We start from the raw sequence: 17,905 nt of genomic DNA on the forward strand, positions 1-17,905 counted from the left end.
ATAAAATAACAATAAAATAATGAGCATTTTTTGTACTATTACAATTGCATCTATACATATAGTATACTAACTATTATTGCATTAATATATTGTGTAATAGTAATAACAAGAAAATAAGTTGTCATTATATTTGATTGTTGTTATATATGATATAATAAAATGTATCATTTGTAATACATGTTTATGATTATTATTTCATTTAATAGGGGAATAATATTGTAGAAATAATAAATACAAATAATTAATTTATTACAAAGTAAGTATGTTTTTTCATACTTTAAGAATTCTAAGCCGCACTTGTCGTGTTATACTTGTATAATTATTTTATTATTGCCATATAGTAATTACTATTCATATAATTGACAATTATATTCATACCAATATTATAATTGTTATCACAGTGTAATATAATAGTATTTATTAATTGTATTATAATCCCTAAAATAATAATGATATTATTACATAATTTTTTATGTCATGTTGGTAATAATAAATATTATTTATATTAATATATATAATTATTTTTGTATTAATATATTGCATATAAAAAAATAAAATAAAATAATGAGCATTTTTTTGTACTATTACAATTACATATATACATATAGTATAATAACTATTATTGCATTAATATATTGTGTAATAGTAATAACAATAAAATAAGTTGTCATTATATTTGATTGTTGTTATGTATAGTAATAAAACATATCATTACTAATACATATTTATGATTATTACATCATTTAATAGTGAAACATTTAGAAATAATAAATACAATTAATTAATTTATTACAAATTAAGTATTTCATAGTTTAAGAATTCTAAGCCGCACTTGTAGCAAAAAAGGGAAGTAAAATATTAGTTTTTTGCACTTTAATGCCTAAATATTTTTATATTTGATTTAGAATTTAGTATTTAACTATAGAATAAAAATGAGGGCTTATCACATGATTCAAAAGGATAGTTTTGTTGCACACTGGAAATAAAGTCTTGCTCAAATAAGCACAGCACAAAATCAAATACGATAATAAAAAGATTGTATTCCTTTTTGTGGTATTTGTTGAATTATGGTAGCAACACTAAAACTACAGTTCAATTATTAATCATTTATTCAATTTTCTGTCAATGCATCTCTCACTAAAGAAGAATGTAGAATAGTTCTGATATTAAAGCCGCCAATGAAGGCAACGCTTCTAGAACCTTCCGAGGCGAGAAGTGCGGCCATCTTGTTTGTTTTTGTCCTTGCCACTAACTGCACAACCCCCCCCCCCCCCCCCCCCCCCCCCCGTCTTCCTCTCCTGTCCACCCCGCAGTTGTTGCTGGACAACAGCGCCAACGTGGAGGGCTCGCTGCAGGACGGGGCGGAGAACTACACGGAGACGCCGCTCCAGCTGGCGTCGGCCGCAGGTGAGCGACATTAGTCAGGATTATCCAATAACACAAACATCATTTGTATACTCTCTGAAATCCTAACCCATCTGGATTAGATGGAATTATATTACAAAGTACAAAAGCAGTGAAGTTGTCACGTTGTGTAAATGGTAAATAAAAACAGATTTGCAAATCCTTTTCAACTTATATTCAATTGAATAGACTGCAAAGACAAGATATTTCATGTTCACACTGAGAAACTTGTTTTTTTGGGGGCAAATAATCGTTAAATTAGAATTGAATGGCAGCAACACTGTCACGGCCTGGGCGCATTGGAATTCGCCCTCATCCTTGCGCACTGCAAGCACCGCAGGACACGCCCCCCCACGCGCCGTGCAGACCGCGGCCACGCACCGCCACAGCTGGCGGCAATCATCTATCAGCACACCTGCTGATAGATGCTCTGGTGGCTGTGCTGATGTGGTAGCACAGCTGCACCCAGACAGGCTACCACCTGCCAGACAAATACCACCAGTCACCGAGCTAGCCCCTGTCCCCGAGCTAGCGTCCGGGCTAGCACCTGACCCCGAGCTAGCGTCCGAGCTAGCACCTAACCCCGAGCTAGCGTCCGAGCTAGCACCTGTCCCCGAACCAGCCTCCGAGCTAGCACCTGTCCCCAAACTAGCCTCCGAGCTAGCACCAGCTTCCAGGCTGACTCCTGCGTCTCCGCCAGCTTCCAGGCTGGCCTCGACCTCTGCCCCTCGGCCTGCAGCGTCGACCTCAGCACCTCGGCCTGATCCTCAGCCGTCCTCGTCTCCGGCGCCGACAACGCCTGCTGCTTCCATGCCTGCATTGCCGATGACGTCTTCCTCGCCTGCCCCGCCGATGACGTCTGCCGCTTCCACGTCGCCGATGACATCTGCCGCTTCCACGCCGCCGATGATGTCATCCTCTTTGCCTCCGATGTCACCTCCTCGTCTCCGGCGAGACTCATCATGGCACCACTTGCGTCCGCCTTCCCGACGGCCAAGAGGGTGGCCGTTCCTTGGTCGTCCGCCTCAGCGGCGTTCTTCTCGCCGCCGCCACCAGACTCGTCCCCGGTGGATTCGGGGACACTTGGGCCGGCGACCCACCTCCTCCGCCCTCCCTTGACTTTTGTTCCCGTGTTTCTGTTGGTCCCAGCTAGAGGACATCTGGGAGCTGTCCATAAGGAGGGGGATACTGTCACGGCCTGGGCGCATTGGAATTCACCCTCATCCTTGCGCACTGCAAGCACCGCAGGACACGCCCCCCCCCACGCGCCGCGCAGACCGCGGCCACGCACCTCCACAGCTGGCGGCAATCATCTATCAGCACACCTGCCGTTAATGAAGTAGCTGCCTTCATAAGCGTGGACAACCTGGCATGCCGCCGCCGGAATATAGTCTTCAATTGGCGTATAACCTCCGTTCCTGTGTTTGACGTTGCTGTGTGACTCGTCATTCCTCGTCGCTCCCCTGCTTCCCTGACTGCCTCCTTCGTTCCCCGACTCCTTGCTCGTCCCTGGATTCTGACGCCTCTCTATCTCCCCGGATCACCTGCCTGCCCCTGGACTTCCTCTTCTCTCGTGCAACACTTGGTAACACACACTTCAGCTAATCTACACACATAGTCACTCTCATACACTCTTGGATTTTGTCACACTCCATTCTAGTTTATTAGTATTGTTAATTATTATTATTATATATATATATATATATATATATATATATATATATATATATATATATATATATATATATATATATATATATATATATATATATATATATAATAAATAATTGTACAGACTGCCATCTAGTGCCTGTTTGCCGTCACCTCCCCTTAGTAAACCATAACAAACACATTGCAAAAAAGTTGTCACAGGGGCATTTTTACCACTGTGTTACATTTTTGAAGTGGAATTCTTTCCCATTCTTGCTTGATGTACAGCTTAAGTTGTTCAACAGTCTCCGTTGTGCTATTTTAGGCTTCATAATGTGCCACATATTTTCAATTAGAGACAGGTCTGGACTACAGGCAGGCCAGTCTAGTACCCACACTCTTTTACTACGAAGCCACGTTGATGTAACACGTGGCTTGGCATTGTCTTGCTGAAATAAGCAGGGGCGTCCATGGTAACGTTGCTTGGATGGCAACATATGTTGCTTTAAAAGCTGTATGTACCTTTCAGCATTAATGGTGCTTTCACAGATGTGTAAGTTACCCATGCCTTGGGCAGTAATACACCCCCATACCATCACACATGCTGGCTTTTCCACTTTGTGCCTAGAACATTCCGGATGGTTCTTTACCTCTTTTGGTGCGGAGAACTTGACGTCCACAATTTGAAATGTGGACTCGTCAGACCACAGAACACTTTTCCACTTTGCATCGGTCCATCTTAGATAAGCCCAAGCCCGGGCGTTTCCGGGTGTTGTTGATAAATGACTTTGGCTTTGCATTTGTCTCGTCTTAAGACCCACTTTTATTCTTTGGCTTTTAACACTACGTGAGTTGTGTGGTCCTCTGTCCTCTGTTGTCCTCTGTGTTTTGTTTTTTTTATACATTTTGATTTCTATTTACTGTTTTAATTGTTTTTTCCCTTTAAAATTGTTTTTATTCATATTTATTTTTATATTGTTTTTATATTGGTTCTATATCTATTTATATTTTGTTTTTATTCAGTCATTGGTGGAGCTAAGGATACTATTTGATTATTGTTTTTAATATTGTTTTTAATACTGTTTTTAATATTGTTGTGCAGCACTTTGGAAACATTTTTGTTGTTTAAATGTGCTATATAAATAAAGTGGATTGGATTGCATAGTAGAGTTTTAACTTGCACTTACAGAGCGACCAACTGTAGTTACTGACAGGGGTTTTCTGAAGTGTTCCTGAGCCCGTGTGGTGATATCCTTTACACACTGATGTCACTTTTTGATGCAGTACCGCCTGAGGGATCCAAGGTCCGTAATATCATGGCTTACGTGCAGTGATTTCTCCAGATTCTCTGAACCTTTTGATGATATTACGGAGCGTAGATGGTGAAATCCCTAAATTCCTTGCAATAGCTGGTTGAGAAATGTTGTTCTTAAACAATTTGCTCACGCATTTGTCGACAAAGTGGTGACCCTCGCCCCCGTCCTTGTTTGTGAACGACCGAGCATTTCATGGAAGCTGCTTTTATACCCAATCATGGCACCCACCTGTTCCCAATTAGCCTGTTCACCTGTGGGATGTTCCAAATAAGTCTTTGATTCAACTTTCTCAGTCTTTTTTGCCACTCGTGCCAGCTTTTTTGAAACATGTTGCAGGCATCAACTTCCAAATGAGCTAATATTTGCAAAAAATAACATTTTCCAGTTCGAACATGAAATATCTTGTCTTTGCAGTCTATTCAATTGAATCTAAGTTGAAAAGGATTTCATTGTATTCTGTTTTTATTTACCACTTACACAACGTGACAACTTCACCGCTTTTGGGGTTTGCAGATTCAGAGCTTAAAAGGTTATAATCTAAATCACCACAAAGGAATTCCAAAGAGCGCCTTTGTGTTGCATGACAACAGTAGAAGCTGCGTTACCATGGCAACAGGCTGGTAGATACAATTAACGCTCATTAGTTTATAAAAATAGAAGATGTAATGGAACACTTTTTGGCGTAAATGTGCCTGCCTGCTCCCCTGGTTAGGTAACTTTGAGCTGGTGAGTCTGCTGCTGGACAGGGGGGCGGATCCCATGATCGGGACCATGTGTCGAAACGGCATCTCCACGGCGACGCTGGGAGACATGAACTCGTACAGCCTGGCGGCGGCGCACGGGCACAGGTGAGACCCGCACGACGCCAAGGCAACGTGGACAAAAACGTGCCCCGTTCGTTCGTCGTCTCGGCGGCACATTTTTGGGACCGTGGCGCGTTCAAGGCGGCGGAAACAAAATCAACGGGAAACCGCTGCATATTAAAAATGCTGTAATCACATAAATGCTGCAGGATCAAAAACGAATGCAGCAGAAAAATGCTTCAAACGGCAAAAACACCCAGAACAACTTCAAGAGAGAAATGAATCATGTGACCTGAAATGCCTCAATTCGGGACAATTTTAGGTCTTCCTTGTAACTAGGGATGTCCGATAATGGCTTTTTGCCGATATCCGATATTGTCCAACTCTTTAATTACCGATACCGATATCAACCGATACCGATATCAACCGATATATACAGTCGTGGAATTAACACATTATTATGCTTAATTTGGACAACCAGGTATGGTGAAGATAAGGTACTTTTTAAAAAAAATGAATCAAATAAAATAAGATGAATAAATTAAAAACATTTTCTTAAATAAAAAAGAAAGTAAAACAATATAAAAACAGTTACATAGAAACTAGTAATTAATGAAAATGTGTAAAATTAACTGTTAAAGGTTAGTATTTTTAGTGGACCAGCAGCACGCACAATCATGTGTGCTTACGGACTGTATCCCTTGCAGACTGTATTGATATATATTGATATATAATGTAGGAACCAGAATATTAATAACAGAAAGAAACAACCCTTTTGTGTGAATGAGTGTGAATGGGGGAGGGAGGTTTTTTGGGTTGGTGCACTAATTGTAAGTGTATCTTGTGTTTTGTATGTGGATTTAATAAAAAAAACAAAAAAAACGATACTGATAATAAAAAACCGATACCGATAATTTCCGATATTACATTTTAACGCATTTATCGGCCGATAATATCGGCAGACCGATATTATCGGACATCTCTACTTGTAACCTTAACCTCAAAAAGCACAGGATTTCAAGAAAAGATGCAAAAACAAATACATGTTTTACTCGTTTTATTCAAACAGACTTAGAAGTAGACTAGGGCTGCAACAACTAATCGATTAAAATCGATTATTAAAATAGTTGCCGATTAATTTAGTCATCGATTCGTTGGATCTATACTATGCGCATGTGCAGAGATTTTTTTTTTTTTTTTTTTTTTTTTAATAAACCTTTATTTATAAACTGCAACATTTTCAAACAGCTGAGAAACAATAATCAAAATAAGTATGGTGCCAGTATGCTGTCTTTTTCTTTCAATAAAATACTGGATAGGATAGAAATGTAGTTGGTCTCTTTTATCCGATTATTAGTCGATTAATCGAAGTAATAATCGACAGATTAATCGATTATCAAATTAATCGTTAGTTGCAGCCCTAAAGTAGACACACGTTGTCAACTTACTGCCCCGCTTTCATTAGTTAGAACTCGGGTTGTCTTTATACCAATATTTGTGTATTTCGGTACTTTTTAATACTTTTCTAAATAAAGGGGACCACAAAAAAATGTCATTATTGGCTTTATTTTAACAAAAAATCTTAGGACACATGCAACATATGTTTATTATTGTCATTTAGTCCTTAAATAAAATAGTGAACATACTAGACAACTTGTCTTTTAGTAGTAAGTAAACAAACAAAGACTCCTAATTAGTCTTTGCAGTAACATATTGTGTCATTTATACACCTATTATTTTGTCTACGTTAAAAAGGACAAACTGTAAAAAATGATTATTAATCTACTTGTTCATTTACTGTTAATATCTGCTTTATTTCCTGTTTCAACATGTTCTATCTACACTTCTGTTAAAATGTAATAATCACTTATTCTGCTCTTCTTTGATACTTTACATTAGTTTTGGATGATACCACACATTTAGGTATCGATCCGATACCAAGTAGTTACAGGATCATACATTGGTCATAATTTCACATGTCCTGGGACGTATTTCCTGAGTTTATTAATATAATACGAATTTAAAAAAAGATTTTGTGACGATAAAAAATATCATAGTAGTGTCGACTGGATACGCTCCTGTACTTGGTATCATTACAGTGGATGTCAGGTGTAGATCCACCCGTGGCGTTTGTTTACATTGTGACGCCGGTGAGCTATAGTATCCTCCTGTGTGTAGTGAAGCATGTTTAGCTATTCCTCGTCCTCCAGTGATAATGCTACTTGTAAGAAACATACTTTATTTGTCGCCATGGAGGCGAGGATTAGTGATTTAAAGTTAAAATAGCAATGATTGTCACACACATTCACACACTAGGCGTGGCGAATTATCCTCTGCATTTGACCCATCACCCTTGATCACCCCCTGGGAGGTGAGGGGAGCAGTGAGCAACGGCGGTGGCCGCGCCCCGGAATCATTTTTGGTGATTCAACCCCCAATTCCAACCCTTGATGCTGAGTGCCAAGCAGGGAGGTAATGGCTCCCATTTTTAGGGACCGAATGTCCCTTTGGGACAGAGGACCCTATTGTATTTTGTGCGTTTTATTATTCTTTATTATACCGCCGCCTCTTTGAGCTGTAATTTGACCCCCTTAACATGCTTCAAAACTCACCATATTTGACACACACATCAGGACTGGCTAAAATTGCGATCTAATCAAAAAAACCTAGCCCCAAAACTCAAAATTACGCTCTAGCGCCCCCTTAGGAAGAAAATAAAGACAAAACTGCCTGTAACTCCCACTAGGAATGTCGAAGAGACATGAAACAAAAACCTCTATGTAGGTCTCACTTAGACCTACGATTCATACACTGACATCCTTCAGCAAAAATCAACAGGAAGTTTGCAATTCCCCCTTCAAAAGAAAAGTTTTGTAAAAACAGTCACTTTTGCCTCTTTGAGCTATAATTTAACCCCCTTAACATGCTTCAAAACTCACCATATTTAACACACACATCAGGACTGGCGAAAATTGCGATCTAATCAAAAAACCTAGCCCCAAAACTCAAAATTGCGCTCTAGCGCCCCCTTAGGAAGAAAATACAGACAAAACTGCCTGTAACTCCCACTAGGAATGTCGTAGAGACATGAAACAAAAAGCTCTATGTAGGTCTCACTTAGACCTATATTTCATACACTGACAACCCCCAGCAAAAATCAACAGGAAGTTTGCAATTCCCCCTTCAAAACAAAAGTTTTGTAAAAACAGTCACTTTTGCCTCTTTGAGCTGTAATTTGACCCCCTTAACATGCTTCAAAACTCACCAAACTGGACACACACATCAGGACTGGCAAAAATTGCGATCTAATAAAAAAAAAACCCAACCCCAAAACTCAAAATTGCGCTCTAGCGCCCCCTAGGAAGAAAACAGACAAAACTGCTCCTAGGAAGAAAACAGACAAAACTGTCTGTAACTTCCAGTAGGAATGTCGTAGAGACATGAAACAAAAAGCTCTATGTAGGTCTCACTTAGACCTATATTTCATACACTGACAACCCCCAGCAAAAATCAACAGGAAGTTTGCAATTTCCCCTTCAAAACAAAAGTTTTGTAAAAACAGTCACTTTTGCCTCTTTGAGCTGTAATTTGACCCCCTTAACATGCTTCAAAACTCACCAAACTGGACACACACATCAGGACTGGCAAAAATTGTGATCTAATAAAAAAAAACCCAACCCCAAAACTCAAAATTGCGCTCTAGCGCCCCCTAGTAAGAAAACACAGACAAAACTGCTCCTAGGAAGAAAACAGACAAAACTGTCTGTAACTTCCAGTAGGAATGTCGTAGAGACATGAAACAAAAAGCTCTATGTAGGTCTCACTTAGACCTATATTTCATACACTGACAACCCCCAGCAAAAATCAACAGGAAGTTTGCAATTCCCCCTTCAAAACAAACGTTTTGTAAAAACAGTCACCTTTGCCTCTTTGAGCTGTAATTTGACCCCCTTAACATGCTTCAAAACTCACCAAACTGGACACACACATCAGGACTGGCAAAAATTGCGATCTAATAAAAAAACCCAACCCCAAAACTCAAAATTGCGCTCTAGCACCCCCTAGGAAGAAAACACAGACAAAACTGCTCGTAGCAAGAAAACACAGACAAAACTGCCTGTAACTTCCAGTAGGAATTTCATAGAGACATGAAACAAAAACCTCTATGTAGGTCTCACTTAGACCTACATTTCATATATTGACAACCCCCAGCAAAAATCTACAGGAAGTTTGCAATTCCCCCTTCAAAACAAAAGTTTTGTAAAAACCGCTCACCTTTTTTTCAAAAAATTATCTCCTCTGAGCGCGTTTGTCGTGTCGGCTTCAAACTAGCACAGGAGAGCGATTGAAGCCTTCTGATTAAAAGTTGACCAAAGAGTTTTAATTACTGCTCCGGTTTGGATTTTATGTGCCGTCAAAGTCGGTCCCGTCCATCGCTGCTTGCAGCTTTATTTTTTATAGTTTTTGGTATGACTCGGCCGGGGTTTGAACTCACGACCTACCGATCTCAGGGCGGACACTCTAACCACTAGCCACTGCGCTGGTATATTAAGAAGTAGCTAAAACACTTCCGACTGCGGAGGGTGTTTCAGTGTTATAACTTCACCTTTATCTTTACTTTTTAAGCCGTTCTCCCTTTTCTGTCTACACACTGTGTCTGCTTGTAAGTACTCTGTGTGTGTGCGCTGCCGAACATGTTTGTAAAACCAGCAATATCACGACAAAGACATAAAGAAAAATGTACAATTTCGTTCAGCCTATTCAGAAAAAGCTTCAAAGACAAACATCTCTTTAGATCTGGTGCCCCTAGTGGCCTGACTGACCTCCTAAACATTCGTTTTGTTTGAACCTGCAGCATTTTTCTTCTTTTGCGTTTGTTTGTGATCCTGCAACATTGCAGCATTTCTCATTCACGTTGAGGCTTATCGGATGTCGTGATCAAGCCTCTTGTCGTCTTCCTGCAGGAACGTATTCCGCAAGCTCCTGTCCCAGTCCGAGAAGGAGAAGGGCGACGTCCTGTCGCTGGAGGAGATCCTGGCTGAGGGTTCCACGCCCAGGGAGAAGAGCACGGCACCGCAGGCCAACGGCGGCGGCGGCGGCGGGACGCTACGAACAGGAAAGGCCAAGCTGCGGGCCCTGAGAGAGGCCATGTACCATAGTGCCGAGCACGGCCATGTGGACATCACCATAGACATCCGCAGCTTAGGTCAGACTCGCACCATCAGCCGTGGCCAGCATGCGCCATTGTAACTGCCTAACGCATCACAGCCTATCATAGCAAGCATAGTAACTGCCTCACGCATCACAGCCTATCATAGCAAGCATAGTAACTGCCTAAGGCAGGGGTGTCAAACTGGTTTTAACTGAGGGCCACATGGCAGTTATGGTTGCCCTCAGAGGGCCGTATTTAACAATGAGTAATATATGAATATACAATAATAAATTAACAATATTTTTTTTTTACATAAGCTGCAAAAAAAAATAAAAATTAAGTGTTACTTTAAAAACTGGCAGCTCAGTCACCAGAATTTTACAGTAAAATAAGTGTATTTTTTTTTTTTTTTTTTACAGCATATAAAAACATGGAATAGATGGAATGGAATGGAGAAACCATACCACTGTTTTTAGTGGTAAAATTCATGCAAAAGAGCTGCCAGGTTTTTTGTTTTTTTTTAAGTTTTTCAGTTTTTCAATGTTTTAGTGTCTTACTGTATATAGAAAAAACATTACCAAAAGTTGATTTTACGGTATTAAAAAAAAACCACCCGACATATTCAGGAATAAATTCATAAAATTCCCAAATGTCCCAGAATTCCAGGTTTTCCCAGACATTTTTCCCATTCAAAATCAGCCATTTGTCAAACTTGCACCATTTCCACATTTTTTAACCTATTCAAACCATTCCACCTTCAACATATTCCACTCATCCTGGAAATTCAAACTTTTATTTTTCCAAGTTCAAAAAAATTCCAGGAATTCCCTTTTTTCTGACGACTATTCCTTCCACATTTTTCAACCCACTTCAACCGTTCCACCGTCCAAACATTCCTCTTAATCAGGATAAAAAACAACAGGTTTTTTTTTAACTGGAAAAATTCCCGGTTTTCCCGAAATTCCTGGAATTCTTTAATACCATTTCTCCCATTGAAATGAATGGGACATTTTTCAAAGTTCCACAATTTCCCACATTCAAACCATTCTAACTTCAAAATGTTCAGCCTATTCAGGAATTGTGGGCTTTCCCTTAAAAAAAAATCCCCTATTTTCCAGAATTTCAGGTTTTCTGGGACATTTTTCTCATTCAAAATGAATTGGCCATTTTTCAAACTTCCACCATTTCCACATTTTTCAACCGATTTAAATTTAAATTCAAACTATAAATTTTCCAAGTTCAAAAAAATTCCAGAAATTCACAGAATTCCCTTTTTTTCAAACCCTTTTTTCTGGCGACTATTCCTTCCACATTTTTCAACCGTTCCACCGTCCAAACATTCCTCTTAATCAGGATAAAAAACAGTAGTTTTTTTTTAACTGGAAAAATTCCCGGTTTTCCCGAAATTCCTGGAATTCTTTAATACAATTTCTCAATTAAAAATGTTACTACTTCAACGTTTCTTGACCGATTTGAAAAATTCCAACACCAACCATTTCAAGTCATTCAGAACATTCAAGTCTTTTAACACTTTCTAAAAAAATTCCCGCTTTTCCTGAAATTACCAAATTTGCATGAAATTCCCATTGAAATGAATGGGACATTTTTCAAAGTTCCACAATTTCCCACATTCAAACCATTCTAACTTCAAAATTTTCAGCCTATTCAGGAATTGTGGGCTTTCCCTTAAAAAAAATCCCATATTTTCCAGAATTTCAGGTTTTCTGGGACATTTTTCTCATTCAAAATGAATTGGCCATTTTTCAAACTTCCACCATTTCCACGTTTTTCAACCGATTTAAACCATTCTACCTTCAACATATTCCACTCATCTTGGAAATTCAAACCATAATTTTTCCAAGTTCAAAAAAATTCCAGAAATTCACAGAATTCCCTTTTTTTCAAACCCTTTTTTCTGGGGACTATTCCTTCCACATTTTTCAACCGTTCCACCGTCCAAACATTCCTCTTAATCAGGATAAAAAACAGTAGTTTTTTTTTAACTGGAAAAATTCCCGGTTTTACCGAAATTCCTGGAATTCTTTAATACCATTTCTCAATTAAAAATGTTACTACTTCAACGTTTCTTGACGGATTTGAAAAATTCCAACACCAACCATTTCAACTCATTCAGAACATTCAAGTCTTTTAACACTTTCTAAAAAAAATCCCGCTTTTCCTGAAATTACCAAATTTGCATGAAATTCCCATTGAAATGAATGGGACATTTTTCAAAGTTCCACAATTTCCCACATTCAAACCATTCTAACTTCAAAATGTTCAGCCTATTCAGGAATTGTGGGCTTTCCCTTAAAAAAAATCCCAGATTTTCCAGAATTCCAGGTTTTCTGGGACATTTTTCTCATTCAAAATGAATTGGCCATTTTTCAAACTTCCACCATTTCCACATTTTTCAACCGATTTAAACCATTCTACCTTCAACATATTCCACTCATCCTGGAAATTCAAACTATAATTTTTCCAAGTTCAAAAACATTCCAGAAATTCACAGAATTCCCTTTTTTTCAAACCCTTTTTTCTGGCGACTATTCCTTCCACAATTTTCAACCGTTCCACCGTCCAAACATTCCTCTTAATCAGGATAAAAAACTAAGTTGTTTTTTGAACTGGAAAATTTCCCGGTTTCCCCCAAAATTCCTTAATACCATTTCTCAATTAAAAATGTTACAACTTCGTTTCTCGGCCGATTTGAAAAATTCCAACACCAACCATTTCAACTCGTTCAGAACATTCAAGTCTTTTAATACTTTGTAAAAAAATTCCCGCTTTTCCTGAAATTACCAAATTTCCATGAAATTCCCATTGAAATGAATGGGACATTTTTCAAAGTTCCACAATTCCCACATTTTTCATGCGATTCAAACCGTTCCAACTTCAAACTTTTCAGCCTATTCAGGAATTGTGGGATTTCTCTGGAAAAATTCCCAGATTTTCCAGAATTCCAGGTTTTCTGGGAAATTTTTCCACCTATTCAAACCATTCCACCTTCGACATATTCCACTCATCCTGGAAATTCAAACTTTCATTTTTCCAAGTTCCAAAAAATTCCAGGAATTCCCAGAATTCCCTTTTTTCTGGCAACTACTCCTTCCACATTTTTCAACCCACTTCAACCGTTCCACCGTCCAAACATTCCTCTTAATCAGGATAAAAAACAAAGTTGTTTTTTGAACTGGAAAAATTCCCGGTTTTCCCCGAAATTCCTTAATACCATTTCTCAATTAAAAATGTTACTACTTCAACGTTTCTCGGCCGATTTGAAAAATTCCGACACCAACCATTTCAACTCATTCAGAACATTCAAGTCTTTTAACATTTTCCAAAAAATTCCCGCTGGAAATTCAACAGAATTTTACCGTAAAAGAAGTGGGGTTTTTTTACAGCATATAAAAAAATTGAAGAAATTGAATGGAATGGAGAAACAATACCATGGTTTTTAGCTGTAAAATTGAAGCAACAGAGCTGCCAGGTTGTTGTTTTTTTACTGTAAAATCTTGTTTTATTGTTTTTTAATGTTTTAGTGTCTTACTGTAAATGAAAAAAAAACAGTACCAAAGTAGATTTTACGGTAAAAAAAAAAAACTCAGTCGGTGGAATTTAACCGGAAATCTATTGTCAATTTCATTGATAATTAGGGACCGCAATGTCCCTTTGGGACAGAGGACCCTATTGTATTTTGTGCGTTTTATTCTTTCTTTCTTTATGATTATACCGGCCGCCTCTTTGAGCTGTAATTTGACCCCCTTAACATGCTTCAAAACTCACCATATTTGACACACACATCAGAACTGGCGAAAATTGCAATCTAATAAAAAAAACAAACCCCAAAACTCAAAATTTCGCTCTAGCGCCCCCTAGGAAAAACCACAGACAAAACTGCTTGTAACTTCCGGTAAGAATGTTGTAGAGACATGAAACAAAAACCTCTATAAAGGTCTGACTTAGACCTAGATTTCATACATTGACATCCTTCAGCAAAAACCAACAGGAAGTTGTAAATTCCCCCTTCAGAACAAAAGTTTACTAAAAACAGTCTCTTTTGCCTCTTTGAGCTATAATTTGACCCCCTTAACATGCTTCAAAACTCACCAAACTAGACACACATCAGGACTGGCGAAAATTGCGATCTAATAAAAAAAAAAACGAACCCCGAAACTCAAAATTGCGCTCTAGTGCCCCCTAGGAATAAAACACAGACAAAACTGCTCCTAGGAAGAAAACACAGACAAAACTGCCTGTAACTTCCAGTAGGAATGTCATAGAGACATGAAACAAAAACATCTATGTAGGTCTCACTTAGACCTACATTTCATGTATTGACAACCCCCTGCAAAAATCAACAGGAAGTTTGCAATTCCCCCTTCAAAACAAAAGTTTTGTTAAAACCGGTCACCTTTGAAAAAAAATTATCTCCTCTGAGCGCGTTTGTCGTGTCGGCTTCAAACTAGCACAGGAGAGAGATTGAACCCTTCTGATTAAAAGTTGACGAAAGAGTTTTAATTACTGCTCCGGTTTGGATTTTATGAGCCTTCAAAGTCGGTTCCTTTCCATCGCTGCTTGCAGCTTTAATTTGTTTTGAAATCATACATCAAACAGATGTTTAAGTATAGTATTTATCTTCATTTTAACAAAAAAATATTTTTGGAATACATGATAATATAATATTTTGATTTTGATAATATTGATTTTTAAAAGCGGTGCAATTGCATGCAGTACATGATGTTGAATGTCAAAAAGTGAAATAAATGTATTTAGTAATAAAAGATGAAGCATTTTATTCACGCATATTATTTCCAAGCTTTTGCGGGCCACATAAAATAATGTGGCGGGCCAGATTTGGCCCCGGGGCCTTGAGTTTGACACCTGTGGCCTGACGCATCCACAGCTTATCATAGGAAACCGGGCCCCCTGGTGGCTGTGAGCTGCATGATCATCGCAAAAAATATATTTGACGCTTGCTTGCCATCATATTCACGTTACAGTACATTCTCCAATAACACCGCCGCTTTCCAACGCCATCAAGTGATGCAAACATGGCCGGCCTTCAAAGTGCTCAGACGCCGCCTGCATGTGTGTGTTGACGTGTGTGTGTGTGTGTGTTGACGTGCGTGTGTGTTGACGATGGCCGTGTTGCTCCCAGGTGTTCCCTGGACGCTGCACACCTGGCTGGAGTCCCTGAGGACCAGCTTCACCCAGCACCGCCGCCCGCTGATCCAGGGTCTGCTCAAGGACTTCAGCTGCATCCAGGAGGACGAGTACACGGAGGAGCTGATCACGCTCGGCCTGCCGCTCATGTTCCAGATCCTCCGCTCCTGCAAGGTGGGCTCACACCTGGCGAGCGCGGAACCCCCCGACTCAAAGCGGCCTCTCGTCGGCGGGCGATACGCGAGCGATCCCATTAGCATTAGTCTGGCGGCGCTCCTGTCCTCGTTAGCATAATTAGCATCAGTCAACAACAGATCCATTCCATACGCAGTCCTAGTTGTGTGAACGCTCCAAAGCATGTTCAGCCTATTCAGGAATCGCGGGCTTTCCCTTGACAAATTCCCAGATTTTCCAGAATTCCAGGTTTTCCGGGACATTTTTCCCATTCAAAATGAATTGACCATTTTTCAAACTTCCACATGTTTCAACCTATTCAAACCATTCCACCTTCAACATATTCCACTCATCCTGGAAATGCAAACTGTCATTTTTCCAAGTTCAAAAAAATTCCAGGAATTCCCAGAATTCCCTTTTTTTCAAACCCTTTTTTCTGGCGACTATTCCTTCCACATTTTTCAACCGTTCCACCGTCCAAACATTCCTCTTAATCAGGATAAAAAACAGTAGGTTTTTTTTTAACTTGAAAAATTCCCGGTTTTCCCGAAATTCCTGGAATTCTTTAATACTATTTCTCAATTAAAAATGTTACTACTTCAACGTTTCTTGACCGATTTGAAAAATTCCAACACCAACCATTTCAACTCATTCAGAACATTCAAGTCTTTTAACACTTTCTAAAAAAATTCCCGCTTTTCCTGAAATTACCAAATTTGCATGAAATTCCCATTGAAATGAATGGGACATTTTTCAAAGTTCCACAATTTCCCACATTCAAACCATTCTAACTTCCAAATTTTCAGCCTATTCAGGAATTGTGGGCTTTCCCTTAAAAAAAATCCCAGATTTTCCAGAATTCCAGGTTTTCTGGGACATTTTTCCCATTCAAAATGAATTGGCCATTTTTCAAACTTCCACCATTTCCACATTTTTCAACCGATTTAAACCATTCTACCTTCAACATATTCCACTCATCCTGGAAATTCAAACTATAATTTTTCCAAGTTCAAAAACATTCCAGAAATTCACAGAATTCCCTTTTTTTCAAACCCTTTTTTCTGGCGACTATTCCTTCCACAATTTTCAACCGTTCCACCGTCCAAACATTCCTCTTAATCAGGATAAAAAACTAAGTTGTTTTTTGAACTGGAAAATTTCCCGGTTTCCCCCGAAATTCCTTAATACCATTTCTCAATTAAAAATGTTACAACAAATTCCCTTTTTTTCAAACGCTTTTTTGACCCTGTTTTCTGGCGACTATTCCTTCCACATTTTTCATCCCATTCAAACCATTCCAACTTCAAACTGTTCAGCCTATTCAGGAATTGCGGGCTTTCCCTTGAAAAACTCCAGAAATTCCCAGATTTCCCAGAATTCCAGGTTTTCCGGGACATTTTTCCCATTCAAAATGAATTGACCATTTTTCAAACTTCCACATGTTTCAACCTATTCAAACCATTCCACCTTCAACATATTCCACTCATCCTGGAAATTCAAACTGTCATTTTTCCAAGTTCAAAAAAATTCCAGGAATTCCCAGAATTCCCTTTTTTTTCAAACGTTTTTTTGACCCTGTTTTCTGGCGACTATTCCTTCCACATTTTTCATCCCATTCAAACCATTCCAACTTCAAACTGTTCAGCCTATTCAGGAATTGCGGGCTTTCCCTTGAAAAACTCCAGAAATTCCCAGATTTCCCAGAATTCCAGGTTTTCCGGGACATTTTTCCCATTCAAAATGAATTGACCATTTTTCAAACTTCCACATGTTTCAACCTATTCAAACCATTCCACCTTCAACATATTCCACTCATCCTGGAAATTCAAACTGTCATTTTTCCAAGTTCAAAAAAATTCCAGGAATTCCCAGAATTCCCTTTTTTTCAAACGTTTTTTTGACCCTGTTTTCTGGCGACTATTCCTTCCACATTTTTCATCCCATTCAAACCATTCCAACTTCAAACTGTTCAGCCTATTCAGGAATTGCGGGCTTTCCCTTGAAAAACTCCAGAAATTCCCAGATTTCCCAGAATTCCAGGTTTTCCGGGACATTTTTCCCATTCAAAATGAATTGACCATTTTTCAAACTTCCACATTTTTCAACGTATTCAAACCATTCCACCATCAACATATTCCACTCATCCTGGAAATTGAAACTGTCATTTTTCCAAGTTCAAAAAAATTCCAGGAATTCTAAGAATTCCCTTTTTTTCAAATCTTTTTGTGACCCTTTTTTTT

General features: G+C 38.9%; 1 protein-coding gene across 2 annotated transcripts in view; it reads left to right on the forward strand.

The window, feature by feature from the left end:
- LOC133662420 (ankyrin repeat and BTB/POZ domain-containing protein 3-A-like) overlaps positions 1-17,905 on the forward strand; it is a 382,948-nt gene that overhangs the window by 347,103 nt on the left and 17,940 nt on the right. For both annotated transcript variants that reach the window (XM_062066402.1, XM_062066401.1), the window contains 4 exons: positions 1,314-1,407; positions 5,083-5,218; positions 10,138-10,379; positions 15,487-15,665. In XM_062066402.1, the coding sequence (XP_061922386.1) occupies positions 1,314-1,407; positions 5,083-5,218; positions 10,138-10,379; positions 15,487-15,665 (651 nt within the window). The remainder of the gene's footprint in view (positions 1-1,313; positions 1,408-5,082; positions 5,219-10,137; positions 10,380-15,486; positions 15,666-17,905) is intronic.

Source organism: Entelurus aequoreus, linkage group LG12, assembly GCF_033978785.1.
Source record: "Entelurus aequoreus isolate RoL-2023_Sb linkage group LG12, RoL_Eaeq_v1.1, whole genome shotgun sequence".
Taxonomy (NCBI): Eukaryota; Metazoa; Chordata; class Actinopteri; order Syngnathiformes; family Syngnathidae; genus Entelurus; species Entelurus aequoreus.